General features: G+C 38.2%; 1 protein-coding gene across 2 annotated transcripts in view; it reads right to left on the bottom strand.

The window, feature by feature from the left end:
• Nucleotides 1-2,070: 2,070 nt before the first annotated feature.
• The window catches only part of SMC5 (structural maintenance of chromosomes 5), a 41,521-nt gene continuing 25,061 nt past the window's right edge, over nucleotides 2,071-18,530 (bottom strand). For both annotated transcript variants that reach the window (XM_054004395.1, XM_054004396.1), the window contains exons 16-24: nucleotides 15,400-15,523; nucleotides 14,086-14,208; nucleotides 11,079-11,204; nucleotides 10,349-10,444; nucleotides 9,897-10,001; nucleotides 9,572-9,691; nucleotides 6,683-6,862; nucleotides 6,491-6,586; nucleotides 2,071-3,767 (exon numbers count right to left, since the gene is read on the bottom strand). In XM_054004395.1, coding sequence (XP_053860370.1) covers nucleotides 3,627-3,767; nucleotides 6,491-6,586; nucleotides 6,683-6,862; nucleotides 9,572-9,691; nucleotides 9,897-10,001; nucleotides 10,349-10,444; nucleotides 11,079-11,204; nucleotides 14,086-14,208; nucleotides 15,400-15,523 — 1,111 coding nt within the window. In that variant the 3' untranslated portion in view covers nucleotides 2,071-3,626. The remainder of the gene's footprint in view (nucleotides 3,768-6,490; nucleotides 6,587-6,682; nucleotides 6,863-9,571; nucleotides 9,692-9,896; nucleotides 10,002-10,348; nucleotides 10,445-11,078; nucleotides 11,205-14,085; nucleotides 14,209-15,399; nucleotides 15,524-18,530) is intronic.

Genomic DNA, 18,530 nt, shown 5'->3' with positions numbered 1-18,530 from the left:
TAAACAACCATTAATGGATTGCAGTTAAGATCAAGCTGCATAATGTTCACAGTCTACAGCTTTGGTTACAAATTGGGAAAGGGGAATTGGACATCCTTCCCCTTTAAATTATGTGATCTAGATTCTTTTGAACCATCCACATTCCATGTTACCTGGGCACTCTTCAGCTATTCTTTTCCATGGCTCCTTCGTATCTTCTGCCACCATCTTCTGAGTTATCATCCTTTCCCTTCATCTTGCTTCCTGCAAAATCAACTTTGTCCACTACTATGCATGGCTCCTTATCCCCAAAGAAGTCATTCCTTTCTAGCTAACTTGTCATGTTCTCATCACCATGCTTTCCAAAGAGGTCAGTCTGCAAGGTCACCATGCTTTCCAAAGAGGTCTTGCTCTTCCATGAATACACAAGCAAAGATATTTGCCAAGATCTCATTTAGCTCCAGGTGCAAAAAATGACAGGTGTAACATCACGTTTTGAGACCAACACACACTGTTGTTGTGGGTTAATCCTGGGCAGCAGTTCAGGGCCACACACCCACCATCCCCCTGTGGGATGGGTCAGAGAATCAGAATGGTAAAAGTGAGAAAACTTCTAGGTTGAGATTAAAGCAGTTTAATTTGGAAAGCAAAAGCAAGGCAGAACAAGGAAGTCATCCACTACTTCCCATCAACAGGCAGGTGTTCAGCTATTCCTACAGAAAAGCAGGGCTCCACCACACATAGCTATTACTTCAGAAGACATAACTACAAACACCCCTCCTTCTTCCCCTAGCTTTTACTGTTGAGAGCAACGTCATACAGCATGACATAGCCCTTTGGTCAGTTGTCCCACCTGTGTCCCCTTGCAGCTTCTTAAAAACTTCCTTCTGCTAGCAGGGCAGTGTGAGAACAGAAAAGGCATCCATGCAGTGCAAAGCACCCCCCAGGAGTAGCAAAACCATCCCTATGTAACCAACAGCGTTCTGGTTGCAAACCCAAAACATAACTCCATACAAACTTCTATGAAGAAAATTATCCCAGCCAAAACCAGTACAACTGTCAAAAAACCCCCACTGGCTTAGTGGGGGTAACAGATCAACAGAAGACTGGACAGCAGGGGAATTACTTCCAAGAGTAACCAGGGAGCAGATTAGTGGAGAAAAGCTGGAGGAATTTCGTGGAAAGCATAAAGATGGGAATTGGTGTCAGAGGATTACATCAGTTGGCAAGAGCTGAGCCACAGGAGAGGCTGATAGGCTGCTCTAGTGCTACTTATCACCTCTCTTACTTCTACAGCCTCTACTGTTGCTACTGGTCCTTTGTTTCCCATGCTTTCCCTACTGGCTTCCAGACTGCTACAGTCAAGCCTGAAAAGCTTTCAGTGGCTAAAAATAGTCTTTCTGCACTTAGCTCCCCCTCTCTCTCTACTAGGTCACAGCCTTATCAATGGCTGAAGTTAGCACCAAAGTAAAATGAGGCTATAGCAACTACTAGATCAGCCCCTGCTACAAAAAATTGCCATTCACCCAAGCTATTGGAATATGCAAAGGACACTGTATAAATGAGCCTCCTAGAACAGCTTTTGGCAAGCCTAGTCTGGGTGCAATGGCATAGAAAGTGTCATGATTTTCAGATGTTTAGGAAGGAACAGGTGAAGAATTTTTCTTGGAGCAGAGGAGGATTCAACTCCATTCCACATATCCTTTCTCTCACAAATTATAGTGCACTGAATCATTGTTTTATCCTTAATTAGCAAGGTATGGGGGGAAAAGTGCTTCCAGAACAAAAAGTTCTAGGAAAAGTAATTTTGGACACTGTGTTTTAGTGAGTCACAAGTGAAGAAAGTAATTCTGGCTCAGTTATTTACAGAGAAGCTAGAGTGCCAAGGCTCCCCCTCCCCTGCTTCCCAGGCTGTAGCTCTTCTGTCAAGACACTTCCCATCAGATACTGTGCCAATCTGTCCTGGTTTAGGAATGGTACTCCCCAGCTTTTGCCTCCTCAAGACTCTCCAAACCAGACACCACTCTCTTGCTCCATTTTCCCCTCCCCCTGCAGTGTGCTGGAGAGAACTGGAGGCACAACAGACAAAGATGAAGGCTGAGAGATAAGAACTATTTATTGCAAACAGCAATGAGATATGAAAATGAACAATAACAGCAACAAACTCCCCGACAACAGACAATTTTGAAGAATACTTCTAAAACCAAGATCTTTCAATACAGCGATCAGACAGATAGGCCTGTAGCCTCAATTATGTAAAAGGTACTCTGCTGCCCAAATTAACTCTGTATCACAGCCTGAGTTTCTACACTTTTGTATCTTCTGTTCAGTACTTGTGTTGGGACATTAACCATCATATAAACTACTCCAGAACTCCTTTCACAGTCAGACAATTCCATTGACTAACACTGGCCCACAGTAACAAGAATGTGTGGTTCTCTACTGCATTGAAGGCTCATCTGTCTATTCAAAAGAGCAACTACAATACTTTCCCTTTAATACCTAAAACCTTCCAGATTCCAGCTCATATTTTGTAGTGAGTTATTTTATTTTGAATGCATGAATATCAAAGCCTGAAATACCAGTTTCACTAGCAAAGTTCATTGCTAGGATGCTGTTAAGAAAAACACCCAGTGAAAGCAGACATCAAATTGTTGAATTTTACTTATTTAATAGTTAATGTAATAATCAGGACTTTATTTTAGGTCTTCAACATTCTATTGCAACCTGCATTTCCAAATGCTTAACAGTTATGGCTAACACTCTATTAAAATTTTTTATGGCTTTCTGTTGAAAAGCAATTGACTGTACAATCACTCCAATACAGCTGACCCCTTGTAAAATCCTCCTGGGTTTAAACTTACATGTCAAATCTGCAGCACTATTTTCTCTATCACCAAAAACGTATGAAGTTTTACTTAGAAAAATAAACAGACAAGAAGTTATATATTGCTTAGTTTTACTTCTGCAAGCTCAGTAGGCTCACTGTTTCAGGAAGACCAGGAATTCTATTAATCTCCTTGCTAAGAGACTTGCTAGAAAAACATAATTCAAGCACTACAAAAGGAAATGCTACTATATTTATTTATTTATTTTGAGAGAAAGTATTTACTCAACAATAATATATTCACAAAATCATATTATTTATATTAATTTCGGGTTTATTTTTACAAAACAAACCATTACAAACCATTCTTTTTCTACAGATCACCTGAATTAATTTTAAAAAATTGCATTTCAATAGGGAAATGAGATAATACCCACATCTGTGGTAAAGTAAAATTATTTACCAAAAGCAAATTTCAATTTTTGGGAAAAAAACCCCAACCTCTAAAAAACAACAATCACAGAGTAAGTCCAGGATAACCTAGAAAAATTACCTGTACTTCTGCTGCTGCATTAACAGAGAGAATAGAAAAAAAATTATTTAAACCTACTATTGAGAAGAGTAGGTTATTTGGAGAAAGTGACCACTATGAAAGACTTGAAAAAGAAAAACATGCATTTCAAATCTGTCAAGCATTTGTGTAAGTTTTAAGAACCAAAGTTCTCAGTTATCAATTTTTGGAGGGTTTTCCTCTTTGACAATTTCTGAATTCTTGAAAGCCAGATGTTTCAATAAAGATATATAAAATACTTCTGTAGAACTAAGATTCAGTCATTCTTGAAAGGTGCCGTTGCCGTCTCTTGAAGCGCTTTATGTTCCATTTGTATGTCTCCAGCATAAAAGGTCCATTGTAGACAAACAGCACAGTCATCTTGTCATTATAAATGAGATTCTGCAGGAGCTGGTGAAAAACAGAAACCAAAGTCAAAATAGCTAGATGTTCCCCATTATCTAAAAAAGCTGAATAGGATCTATGAAAAACCTTAGATCTCAAAAATATCACTATACTAGAATTACAACCTGACAAATGAAGCGTATTTGTTCCTAGAAACTGCCTCAAAGGGACTCATTCTTCAGCCAATTTCCATGCATTGCTATTCTTATTAGAAGAAAATTTTTGTATCTAATCTGTACCTTCTTGCTGCCATCAATCTCACTGCTTTTTTTGCTGTATCCAGAGAATAACTTCACTCCTCTGTGGGCACAGAATAATGTTTTTCCCTTTTTTCCCCAGGGCAGGACATGAGACAGTAATTGTACCCAAGTAAATCTATGTCTCTCTTTAGCCTTGTGCTTCTCTGACCTAAGCAATTTCCATTAGTGAAAACTCAGAACAATCTACTTTCTGGAGTAATTCCAGTGCCTGGACTACTTTTCTGAAGTGTAACAGCCAAAGCTGGACACTTATGATAATCCAAACCATGCCAAACACAAACCCAGCAGACAAAGATGTCACGCAAACTGTAGATTAAAAGCAGTGCTTAGGATGACATTGAACAATTTACCTGCAACTGATGCTCAACTGGCCACTTTCCTCTCCCCAGTCATTTAGGCATTACACCTGTTGTAGATTTTTCCCACTTAAATACAAAATTTTATGTTTCCCTGTACTGAAACAAATCCTGTTTTCAATAAAATTTACCTAACCATATTTAGAATTTCACTTTACAGTGAAAAAAGGATTAACTCCCAACATGGTGATTATCTGTATGTTTAATAAATGTAATCTGCTTCACCAGATTTGTATTAAAAATACTAACTTTCAAACCCACTCTAAGAACATATTCAGTTCATCTACTCATTATGACAGCGAATCACAACTACTCAAAATACATATTCCTAATCAACTTTACTGCACATTAATTTATATCCCTTCCCTCTGCGGCTTGCTTAAAAATACAACCAGGGGAGGTGTCAATACACTGAAAAAAGTGTCGCAGTTTTTCCTGTATCCACTGAGTACACACATGGAACTTGGCTTAGTAGGACAAATTGTCACACTTTTTAGTAGGTGATTCCTAGTAAGTGGTGACATATAGCAGAGGCTCAGGAACTGCAGGTAAGCCATGAAAAGCAGAGTCCGGCCTTCTCAGCCTGCCCTGTGCAGCCTTTTTAATTATCCTCTAATGTAGCCCACACAAACACTCTCAATCAACCAAACCTTTACACAACATGCTCTCTCACTAATTTTTCTTGTGACAGGCCATTGTAACTTGCTATGTGACCTGTTTGTGGGGGGAAGAGGGAAGGAGGCACAAAGAATATCTTCAGCCACCTCCTTCATAAGCCTGTCTCTTGTTGCTTAATAATGCTGCAACACAGTCCCTAAGTTTCCTCTTACCATTATGTTGAGTTTTTTTTTCTTTTTTAAAGTTCGGAGATTTTTAAAATTTTGCTTTTTCATTTTAATTTTGATCTTTCTGGTTAGCTTGCATACTCAATTTTTCCCTGTCTCTATTCTTAGTAATTTGACAACAGACTCAACTTTTACAACAGACTCTGGACCCCAGACAGTAATTTTTTCTGCAACTACTTAAATTTGGGAAGCATAAGAGTTAGTTGAGCTATCTATCAACATCCAAATCATTCTGTTCTTTCTCTAAGAAGGAGAGCACACAGAAAACCTGATTCAATAAGGAGAGGAATCACAAGAAGACAAAAGGGAATAGATAACACAGAACAAAAAAGAAGTAATGCGGTCAGGAAATGACCAAACTGCATGGAGGTAAGCATACTGCAAGATCAGAAGGAACAACACGCATTACCTTCCATCTCCTTCCAGAAAAGTAAATGCTATGAGGTAGCTTTACTCAGACCCTTCAATTGCTACTTACTGGAAAAACAGGACATACCAGCCAGATTTTCTAAAATACAGTGTATAACAGGATACAGGAGTGATATCTTAATGAAAACCAGCACACTACTAACTGCTTGTCTCCCTGGTGTACAAGTAATATTTACTTGTACATAATAATTTGTTTCAATTTCTCTTGGATCAAGCTCAACATAGCGTTAGTCTCTGTTAATGGTGCAGGTGGACAGCAACCCTGCTTACCCCGTTCAAACCTTGGCACTGCATCACTGCATGACTAGGAAGTCAACTGCCTTTTTTAAAATTTTGACCAAAGAATACAATTAAGCTGTTCACTCTCAGAGCATAGATCTCACATTTTCTGAGCCTCTAAATCTCAGATTAATACAGGAAAACTATTCAGGTAATCATGTAGGACTCTTCTAGTTCTGATGTCAGCAGCACTAGCCTGCTCCTTCTACAGTATCATCATCTGACTTGTCTGGAAGTTGGTCTCTGCTACAGTCTGAATTTTGTGTTAGCTAGAGGCATTACCTTTTACAGCCTTTTCCATGGTCCACTGGTGGCTAACACATGATGCTTCCAGTGGGACCACAACTCCAGAGCAGGTTTCTGAGGAGATGTGCCTATGAGCCTTGGTCTAAATTGTCTGATTTTTTGCCTGACTGTCCTTAAAATGGGCAAATACTCTATTTAATCCAAATTTCTTAGGTAAAATACAGGTAAGTTATACAGTGTTTATCAGTGTACTAATCACACAAAATCCAATTCTCCTACACTTTAAACTTCCTATTTCATTTTCTGCCACGCACCCTTGGTGTAATGAGGAAGTACTGAGATGTCCTTTTTTTACAAGCAGTTTCCACAACCATTTCAAAAACTCTTCTCTCATTCATTGGATCCATTCCCTGAAAAGGAAAAAAAAAAAAAAAAAAGTCTGTTCTCTCCACTATGTCATAAGCATCTGTATACAGAAAGAGCAATATCACACTATTGATTCTCACCTGATTTATTTCATCAACAACCCTGAAAGGACATCTGTTGAGTTCTTGCAGAGCCATCAGGTATAACATAGTGGAAACAGTTTTCTCACCTCCACTCTGATAATACGGAGTCAATTCATGAAGTTCAGTGCTACTGTGGAATTTGACTCTAATGCGAATTCCATACTTCTCATACTCCTCCTGTGAAAGACAGTACCTTTTAAACTAATTTTCTTTTTATTGTAACTTATTTTACAGTGACATGCAAACTAAAGGACATTTATACAAATGTACATGGGTCTACCAACTACTCAAGTTCAACTTGAAATCAATTTACTAATTCTGCTTCATCTATATATATTAATACTGTTTCATCTGTTTTCCTTCACTCTTGTCTACTTTTGCTACATAATTTCCAATACCATTCCCTTTTCATGACTATGATTTGTTAATTCCTGTTAAGAAAGGTGATATATGCAGTAAGAACATCAACAGGAAAAAAAAAATCTTGGCTAGAGTAAGAAGAAAGCAATATCCCTACAAATCCCATTAATCAGAAAAAAATTGCCATAGGATACTATCAATTTGAACATTGGAGTAATGGTGTTTGTGTAGTTGTGTATCAATCTAAACATCTTCAAGTGCAAGCAGCTCAAAATCCATCAGGACAGCCATTTCCTTTTCATAGTTCAATGGGAAAACCACACAAAAGGATTCCAGTGCTGGCTTTTCTTTAACAGGAAAGTGAAACTTGTCAGCAGCCTCAGCCAATGATGCAAGGTACCAGGATAACAGATGTGGCTCAAAAGAAGGAACATGCAATGAAATATATTCATGTTTAAGATGAAAAAGAAATCTCCAGAGGACTCTCTATGATTCCTGAAGTTGTGTTCAGTGGCAACCGAGTTCACCTGGTTGGTCAGAGCATGATGCTAACAACACCAAAGTTGTGCATTCAATCCCTGAGCTGGACTTGATGATCATTCTGAGTCCTTCCAACTTATCTGTGATTCTGTGAGTTGTTCTGATTACAATTTCATGTCAGGAGAAATAAACCCCAGACTCTAAGGTCTCTAAACCCACTGTAATTTCAGATGCACTGGCAAAAGTAGCTTTGAAAAAGTGAAGATACAGGCTAGCAAAACCAAATAAAAAAGACTGCTGTGAAACACAGCCATGATGGCATCAGTCAGATCTTGACTACTGCCACACTATTTTAAATGCCAGTTTGTATAACTGGCAGATGTTCCAACACCTGACACAAGTGATGCTCAAAACTCCTTGTGGTGAATCGAGGAATGTAAGGGTTATCATGGCTAGCAGTACAAATTCTGGCTACTAAGTGTTACTAAGGAAAGTCAGACTGTTCCCAGAGGCTTCTGCTAGGATGTTAAGGAAGAACCCAGTGAAGTGTTTCACACAGTATCACAGAGTTACTTTGGCTGGAAAAAGCCTCTAAGACCAAAGCCCAACCTCTGACTGAACACCAATCTGGGAAATAGACCATGCCACTGAGTGCTCTGTCCAGTCATTCCTTAACCATCTCCACGGATTGTGACTCCATTACCTCCCTCCTCAGTCCATTCCATGTGTAATCACCTTTTCTGTAAAGAAGTTCCTTCTAATGTCCAATTCCTCCTATTATCCAACGGTGACAGCCGGTAGTGTCACCAAGGACATCCATAGATCTAAAGATTCCTATAAGGCAGACTAACAGAGTCTTGAACTTCAGTGTCACAGAAATATCTCTAATAAAAAGTAAGTCTACCTCAAGAGTCTCACTCTTCTTATCTACAGGTCAGGCAAAAGATTGTCCTGCAGAGAACAGCAAGGAGTACAAACTGGAGAACAGATTATCCACCCTTCTATATTGCAGCCATTGATCTCTTGAGGAAAGACGTTTTACTCACTGGCATAGTACTGCTAGCTAATCTCTTAAAACTATTTGTGACATCTTTGCAATAGAAAAGCAAGACCTTCCAATGAAGAGATTCAGAAAAGCACTCCACATGCCTTTTGCTTTTAAATCCTTATTGTTCCTTCTGTGTTCTCTCTCTCAACATACTTTTATCTAAAAGACAGTTTTTATGTAATATAGATCTGTCAAGGTAATTATCAAAAGACCTGAAAAGTCTATGTTTTAATGTTCTACTTTTTTATATTACTAGTCTCCAGGTAAACATTTTTATGCGGTTCATGTAAAGAGCCTCACCAGTTACTCTTCTGCCCTGAGTAATAATTGCCACTGCTATTTTAAGAAAAGCTGCTTGAGTAATTTACAATTTAAAAAAAATAAAAGCCAGAAAAAAAATTGTGTCCACTTTCACTATTGTGTAATCTATGTGTTAACATATGCAAGTCTTGACATCATCATTTCAGTGATCAATTTAAAACAAACTACCAAATTTCCCTCTCCAGTTCATTGCACTGAATATTTCTCCTCAAGTTCTACTGATGCTTTAAACTTTTCACCAGAGGTAAACCCTACCTATAAAAATTACTAAGATAACAGGATAGGCTAAATGATGGCTGCTTTCGGAACAGATCCAATGCTCCCAGACTCCAGTAGAAAGTACATGTAGAACCAAATCAATTCAACACCTAGTAACATAAGATTTAGATGATAATAGAAGACAAAAATTAGCTGAAAATTCAGAATTAAATAATGAGCTTAATAAATCTGAGTAACAGCTAAGTAAATACAATGTTTCTAACCAAGCTTTGTAAGTTGTAGGCCTATTCCAAAAGTCAGGAGGTGAAGTCCTAGTCATTTGGATAAAGACTCACTTGTCTTCAATCAGACTGATAAGTCAGTTCTAGTACACCAAAAGTGTTGAGTAAAAGTTCAGTGCTTAAAAAAAAAAAAAATCAAGAAAATATGAATGTTATATGAAAAAAAATCAATCATACCTCATTTTCCATATGAAGATCAACTTCACCAACACACTGCATAGAACTAAAGAACTTACTGAACTTTCCATTAATTTGTTCAATCATCACTTTCAAGAGGTTTAGCCACTTTTCTTTGATCTAAAAGCAGACATATCCACATTAAAATCAATTTAAGAACTGAATTTTCCCTTGGAGATAGCATTCACACTGAAAAAACACTGTAATTAGGGAAGTTAGCATCTCAGTTTAGACTCAAAACAATCTGAAATGTTACTGTTTATTTCTGTACATACATCCCTACAATGACATAGAATTATGATACAGAAGTAACTTGAGCTATTACCTGTGAAATGTTTTGCTTATAGTTATTCAACTCATTTTTCTTTTCCTCTAGGTATTCTGTCAACTGCTGTATTTCTTGTGTTTGCTTATTGTATTCTTCAACAACCTGCCAGAACAAAAAACAGTCAGGAAAATATTTGCTAACTGTAACTCTGACTGTAAAAACACCACACTGCATTGATACTGTTCAAACACAATTACACAGATTACTGCTCTGCACACTAAACAAGACAGATTTCTAACTTTAAAGCAAGGAAACGGTAACCTTTTGTTTCTCTCAAATTATTGTAACATCTTTTTTTTAAAGAACCTACTTTAAATCTGAGTAGATGCAGAATCTGGCATTTACAGCACAATGTTCCTACTGTTTAGCTTATTATACCAAGAGATCTAGCACAGAGTGGGAAAGAACTACAATGTGGGTAAGAGGGGAAGGGAAAGCAATGAACATACTGAAGCACTGAGGCCTGTGAAACAGGAAGCCCTGGTTTTCTCTTCATTCAGAAAAGCATCAATTTCCTCCAATGTGTTTGGTAGAGTCTGAAAAGCCTTTAAAGACAAAGGATTGCACATGTTACAAAGCAATACTAATGAAGGACTCAAGCTTTCTTAAAAAAAAAACTGGATAAACCACAAACTATTTTGTTACTTTTAATCAGGGTGTCACATACTAAAAATTTAACATAGCAAGGTTCCCCCACTTAACTATTCTGGACAGAAAAAGAAAGTTGAAAGTGCTGTTCCATAATTAAGATACATAATTAGTTGTTCCTTTGTTGCCTAAATTGTGCAGGCACAGATACTCAGAGATTCAGTGTAAGACATGGACTATGCTAGATAAGTCATGCAAATGAATACTTCTAAGAAGCTGGGTCCAGACCTCAGTTCTTTTGTGTTGCTCCACTGGAGCAGGAAGGTAGAAAAATATGGCCTCTATTTACTTCTGTGAACACAGGACTGTGGATTTCAATTGAAATCACAGGTCTAATTTTCTCTCCCCTGTGCACAAAACAAAGCAGTAGTCAAAGGGTATCTCAGCACTATTTCAAAGGTGGTTTAAAAGGCTAATGATAGTAACAAAAGTAACCCTTTACTGAGAGCCTTCTAATAAAAAATATACAATACTCTTTGCAGAAGAAGTTAGAAGTTCAAGAGATAAGTGAAAATTTCTTTTTGTACATACAACTTGAAATTCCTTTGGAAAATCTTGATCCGGACCCAAACTACAGACATGTCGAGCTTGTTTCATCAATTCCATGCACTTCTCATAAAGAAGATGCTTCTTATTATCCAGTTCATGAAAACGTTGCTGTTAGAAATATTAAAAGATATTTTAAGAAATCACCTTTTTTTTTTAATATTATTGTGAATTTTCTGAGGTAACACTAGTATACTAGCAACAAGCCACGTCTGAAGCAGAAAAAGATGAAACCAGAATATTAAAATATCAAAAAAATTTGCTTCAACTGACAGAACTTATTATACCTCTCTGTTCATCAAGTCAACAGATGCTAAGGTAAATTGATCAAAAGCAAGTTCTTCAGAAGTAGCTAAATTTATTTTCTCTCAGCTTAACAAGTGTGCATGAAGATTCGAGAGTTATCTTCCCAAGTTTTACTGTTGCGTACTTCAGCTAAATATAGGAGCCCTCCAGTGGTGAAAAAAATTCAGTTTTCATTTGAAATCATACAATTAGGGAAGTTCTTGTTCCACAGTTTTAAAAACAGGACACAGACATTGATAGTCATACTCATTACTTTCTGGAACCGTAACTGATCATTATCTACTAAATACAACAGAAGCGGTAGTAATGGATATGATCATTAGTGATCATCTCACACTCACAAGAGTTAATTACCTGTTCTCAGCAGGTATCAACTCAAAAGACCTGTTCTTCCCTCCCTTTCCACTAAGCACTACGAAATAGATGTTTGCATTACCAATAAGCATTTCACAATCTCCACAAACACTGTAAAAATATTTTTCTATACTGAGTTGGTGTTTTCAGAAAGGTTGGAAAATTTTTAGAAGAGGTCTTTTTCAGACTACCTCTTCTACTTCATGAAGTCTCTTGCAGAGGAGAGAAATGTCACATGGGTTGCAAGGACTGGCATTAGAGCTGTACAGATAAAACAGTAAAGGGAGGACATCCCCCTTTTTCTTTACAGCCAAGAACTCAAGCTATACTGAATTATCATAAATACTGCTGTACAGCACAATAGTTACATTCCACTGGATATCTGTATATGCCCTGCAATAGTATTTTGGATCCCACAAATTTAAAAGTCAAATGGCTTCATCTGAAATATTTTGACATGATAATGAAGGCAAAAGTTCCCGTGAGAGGCACTCATACTTTTTTTCTACAAGACATGTAAATTTTGTGTTTGATCATTTCCAGAGCCCAAATCAATTCTGAATCATCTGAAGTGGGGAATTTCAATTCTCAATTGTACATAAAGCCCCCACTTGAAGGGAGCTCTGCAGAGCTGCATGTAACAAGGGTTCAAATTGATCTATAGGCACTTTAAAATCTGAAACAGATTCAATATTGAATATGCCTGATCCAAGCTAAGGTAAGTAAAATTCTTCAGTGAAGAGGAAAATATATACTTGGCAGGAGAAACTTCAGTATGCAACAGAAAAACTAGAAAGCAATACATATTTGATGTTACTAGGAAGCATGTACTAGAATAAATGCATTGACAGTTCAACAAGTCACGTTTCAATTTTCATTCAACTTTGCCAGTTTACTGGCAAAATACTGGCAACGCCCACTTGCAAAATAAAATTTAGACAAATATAAATACACAAGTTATTACACATCCTTATTTCTTCCATGTAATAAAAAGTATGTGGCAATGTTAATGTTCCTGTTGGTTTCCTGAGGGGGCCTCAATGGGACTCCACTTGACTCATACACACCTTTTACTAGAAAGAAGGCAATTTTTAAGAATTATCAGAATGTTACAAATCACAAATCCTGTCTACTGATCCGATTAGACATCTAACTATGTACCAGCCCAAGCTTCTCCCTGAATGATAAAGATGTGTGCAGAAACATTAAATTAATTTCTCAGTGACAATGCACATTACTGACATGAGATTCATGACTTTGTAATACTTTTTTACTCCTTACTGAGCCTCAGCAATTAAATGATTTTCACTGAACTTTGATAAACTGAGTAAAAGATGCATCATGTGTAAGAACTTATGCAACAGTCGTTTTCTGAGTAACATGCTGGACTTCATCTCTGTGTTCAACTTACTTTATGCTCCTCTTAAAAAGTTCTCTAATTTTCCTGCAAGTGATGGTAACTATAACTCAACTAGTTTTCTAACTACATGCTAAGACCATTCTTTTTGGAAGTACCCATCTATGCAAAATAACTATCTCCTACCTTTCAAGCTGCTCTCCAATTTTTACTTCTATCTTTATGATCAAATTGAATTACTAGCTTACAGTGACTGAACTCTTGAAAGACAAGGAAAAATCTCCAACTTACCGCCCTTTGACAGTTTATTCCCCAGCGCATTGAAAGACTGTTCTACTACACAAATACAAAAAAATGACCTTTGCAGCAATCCACAAGTAATGACAGCATCATCTGCGCTTAGAAATGTGTCCTTGCTGTGGAGCTAACTCCTCAGACTTTTTACCTGAACAGAGCATAGCTTCCTAGTAAGAACTATCAAGGGAAGGATCATTCAGTCTCTTTTCTGTCTTCCAAGAAACACATTTAATTAGTATGAAGAAATGAGCTATGAAAGAAGGGTAAAATAGCTCTATTATGCTGCTGCACTTTCTGGTTCATCTTGAGTTTGTATTTCCCATGCGGCTTGGATCTACTTGTTAATGGACAGAATCAGAAGAAAACAATTCTTCGAGTAACACATGGCTTTTTTACACACTATTTATTAAGTGATCTTTTTATTTAAAAGATCCAGGATAAGATGAGTAAGTGGCACATTTTCACAGCAGCTTAGCTGTCTTAATTGAGGATGGAAAAGCTACTATTCTGCTTTAAATGAAGAGGCTGAAGTCAAATTACAGAAATCAAGGCTAAATATTTAGCAGTACTAACGGCCACTTCTAAACAAAGACACAGAAGCATCCTTTTCAACACCATAAAGGCTTCCCAGTGAGACATTTTCATAGTAGATACCCCAGTATTCATAAATATTGTTACCTGTGCAGCTCTTAGCTGTACAGTTCCTGTTTTGTACTCTGACTGTAGTCTGTTCTTCTCAGCAGTCACTCTGGCTATCTGAAGAGCCAAATCTACTCTGATGACGTTCAATGGTACAATCCTCTAAACACAGGAAAACAAAGCAGGTTTTTCTTCACCAGACTCAAAACTGATATAATCACTACTTTAGAAACTACCCATCCTTTTAGTCATAGCATACAGTCTCACACTGTGTTCAGGTCATCAATACTGCTGCCAAATTAAATGAAAAGTGGTGACCCAAGTTCTTCAAGATGTTTAGTCCACATGTACTTATAGATACCTACAAATACATAGATAATTTCAACCAAATACATATAAATACACATATGTAGATACATACACACACCTACTTTCAACCCACAATTTTACATCAACCCTCTGTCCCCCATTCTCTGTCTCTTCACTATATACCATCATGTGAAATATAAGAAGAGCTAAGGCCATCTCAGCTGTTACTCAGAGAGAAGAATCCAACAGGTGGGTATTGATGGACATTGTATGTCACACAGAGATGGAAAAGGGTAAAAAATTAAACACAAAAGACATACACATCTTGTAATGACACTACAGTTGACTGACAAGACGTACAGCAACTCTTATACCTGATGTCTTAACTGGAACAGTACACGACAACTAAACAAGGCTGTGTTTTGGAAGTTACATATCAGACTTTAATGATCACTAGAATCTGGTTTGGTGACACTGACATTAAAATGATTGGGTTTTTTTCAAACAAGTCAGCCTCAGGAACATTCTAGTGGCTTCAAAACCATCAACAGATTGTTTACTGTCTAAAGGGTAGCAACAATTATGGGCCATTGAAAGCAACTGTTTATCATGTCTTTATGATCAGCATATAAATACAAATGAATCCTCTCCCTTAATGAAAGGGAGGATAAGGTTTCAACTATAGACCTAGGCGACCTACAAGATAAAATTTTGAGGGTGATAGCATCTGACCACAGTGGTGAGCCAAGGTCTGAGATCTTCTCTATTTGTCATTTTAACACGGTGTTTCTACAGTATGAAGTTGGGCACAGGTAAAAGTTTATTTGTTTCCAATTCTCTTAAGCAACTTAAAAATAATTATCAGAAACACAGACTGGAAAAAATTAGAAGGAAATGAAAAATGGAAAAAGTTAAGATTATTCAATAATTAAAAAAGCTAGCTTGAAAACACTGACAGCAACAAATGTTGCATGCCTCCTACTTAAATTACAAGAAATGGACTTTTCATAAAAGTGGAACACATACCAAGTTAAAAATACATACCTTCAGGAGATTCATCAATTCAGTAACAAGTTCTGCTTTTTGTTTATTTATTTCTTTGATCTTTACATTTGCCAGCTGAAATTCCTTGTCTAGGTCAATAGCATCTTGTTCCAGCTGTCTTAAACTATGGGAGGAATCAATATTTGATTCATTGTGATTAAAAATAAATTGTATTAAAAATACAAACATTCTTAAACTTGATGACAAACCAACAGTTAGCAAGAATAGGAATTTGTGCTCCTAAACATTCCAAACACATTGGAGGTATTCCCAGTCTATGCACTTTAAACCAAAGAAATACAACAGACAAAAAAGTAACAGTCAAAGAAACTCCACTTTTGGCTACTAACAGCATCACTAAGCAAGCATAGTCCTTTACTTCTGTAAATTTCAAATTAAGAGAAAAAAAAAAATCAGTGTAAGGAATAAATTTTTCTTCTTCTGATAGCTGTTTGCAACAATACAACACAGGTGAGTTCAGGAAGTTTACTTAATTCTTGTTACACATTCTAGCAAAAAAAAAAAAAAAAAAAAAAAAGTATCCTCAGTGCAGAAAACCAGTTTTCACTTGTTTTAGACCTTCGGAACATGGAAGGGGAACCATGACATTTGCTGCAAAGCATTTGGAGATCTTCCAAAACTCCTAAACAGGCCAAGAGCATGATACAGGAAACTATAAACTGGTCATTCTCGCTTTGATCCCTGGGAAAATGGTAAAACAAGTCCATTCAGGAAGCAATTTTAGGGGGATAATGGAGAAGGTGATCATGGAGACTCATCAAGTGTTTACGAAGGGCGTGCCCTACCTTGTGAACCCAACCGTAAAACAGTGAGGTGATGGAGATCAAGTGGTTGTTACTTACATCAGTTTTAGCTTTCTGTCAGGGTACCTGATAGAAGCTCACCTCCACACATATAAAAGAGACAACAGCAGCTGGCAGAAGTCCAAATAATACCCTGCATCTTAGCAACACCCAGGCCCACAATGAGCCATGAGTCCATGAAATGCCCATCTCCACAAGCCCAGAGGAGCACCGGGCCATGGGAGCAGATGGGAACGCAAATTCAGGACTCAGAGAAAGGGACACCCTGTCCCAGGACAGCCTCAATACCAGTGGCCAGGTGTGATACCCAGCAATATAGTCAACACCAAGGCACCCTTTGGACTGAGGGGGGTGGCCTTCTTGCACTACAACTGAATCACAGAATTGGTTGGGTTGGAAAAGACTTAAGATCATTGAGTCCAACCACTAACCTAAAACTGCCAGATCCTTCACTAAACTATGTCCCTATGAACCACACCTACATGTCATGTTACAAACCAAAAAAGTAACTGAAATAAAACAAAAAGCCACTCTTCCAGGCAATGGTACAGCTCTCAAGTAATTTCAGGCTCTGAAATGCAAAAGGAATACCTGAAAATACTATTGTCAAGTAAGTCTACAGAGGTACCACACTGGGCTTCAAGGAGATGAGTGAACACATGCCTGTCTGTGACTCCATCTGCAACACTGAACAGCAGTCCCTTATCCTAATTTAAGTAGTGGCACAACTTTTGGTGACAGCTCTCCTGGCAAAGGGAGAGTCACACCACGTTTCCACCTTCCTTCCTCTTTAACAAACCAGTTATTCTCCACTGACTGCAGTTCACCTGGAAACCCTGTGTTTTCATGGCTTTTTCACATTTTAGTGGGAATTTCTGTTTGCATTAGCAGTACTGTGAATGCACCAAATATACTGCAGTATATTTGCGGGATACTTGGAGAAACCTGAATTTCTCAGTGCGGCTGAGCAGCCTCACTGCTGGCCAAGTCCTGTGAAGGTTCACCAGGGCTACCAATTGCTTGCTGTAGCTCATGAACATAAGGATTTTTTTTGAAGAAGCACAATGTAAAAATTACACAGAGGAGACAAAACAGTGCTCCTACCTATGATACAGAAGAGATATGAATAAAAAAAGTAATTATATAACATAACAAGTAGTCTTGTTTCTGACAATTTTGTTCTTATCTGAGTGGAGATTGCCCTGAATCTCTGCTCCTAAAGGTCAAGTCCTCCAACTTCACTAGTCATAAATTCAGTGTCAAAAGAAACCTCAGTTTGTAAGGGGGTACATTAGCATCCCTGACTGACCTGAGTCCTTTAACCTCTGCAGTCAAAAAGTCACTATCAGCTGCTGTTGCTGAAACTCCTCCCAAGCTGTTCAGCCCCCAGCCCAGCCCTTTGCACTTCCCGTAGAACAGCATAGCGTTGGACATTGTATTATAGACATGATGGGATACAGCAGAAAAGCATAGGACTCTTACTACTACATATTCAAGGGTGCAAACAAATGTGAGGAAAGGGAGGAACTAGGTAACTTGGGGAATAACATGTATAGGAAAACAGAGGATTATGAGGATAAGAGGGACACTTAGATGTAAATAGTGGGCTCACTGCTACCCCTGTTCATCCATGCCCAATTGGCACATTCTTTTTACTCAACTCTATTCCTCCCTCTTTTCTTGCTTTCTACTCATCACTCATGTGTTTGGAAATCTAAGTGCAAACAATTGTCAGAGAGGGGAGCCAGCTTGTCTGTGATGGCTGCACCTGGCTGGAGAGACCAGAGTGAGTGTACCATGGGATGATGTGATCGTCCATGCTGCCAGCACCATGGTACAGGTGTGCAAGAGAGTGTTTGATCCCTAATAAAGACCATGGCACACTAGACAGCAAGTGGCCCAGGAGCTAAGACAGTATGTGAGTCACTAAGGGTGACACCACAGGAAGAAATGGCTACTGGAGGGATCAGCCTGGCTGACACAGACTGCTGCCATGTGTATGTACTTAGGGGTAAGATGACAGAACTACTGGCTATGGGGTGCAGACTGGGGGAGTCATGGCTACCTCTGTACATATATATTACCTCTGTATCTCTGAGACAAGGACCACAGAAAGAGCTACTGGGAAACTAGGCAGTCACAGCCAGTTCAGCATGCAGGCACACATGGGTGAGGGAGGCAGTCTGTACAGGCCAACAGAAGCAGGGCTACAAGCTCAAGGGTTTGCATTTCCAGGTACAAGCAATTCAGGAGACTGAGGTCCAGGGGTAGTGACTGTGCAGATTCAGAGTGTCTGGAACCAGCTGC

Source organism: Vidua macroura, chromosome Z (assembly GCF_024509145.1).
Source record: "Vidua macroura isolate BioBank_ID:100142 chromosome Z, ASM2450914v1, whole genome shotgun sequence".
NCBI lineage: Eukaryota > Metazoa > Chordata > Aves > Passeriformes > Viduidae > Vidua > Vidua macroura.
This window is presented reverse-complemented; position numbering and strand designations above follow the sequence as displayed.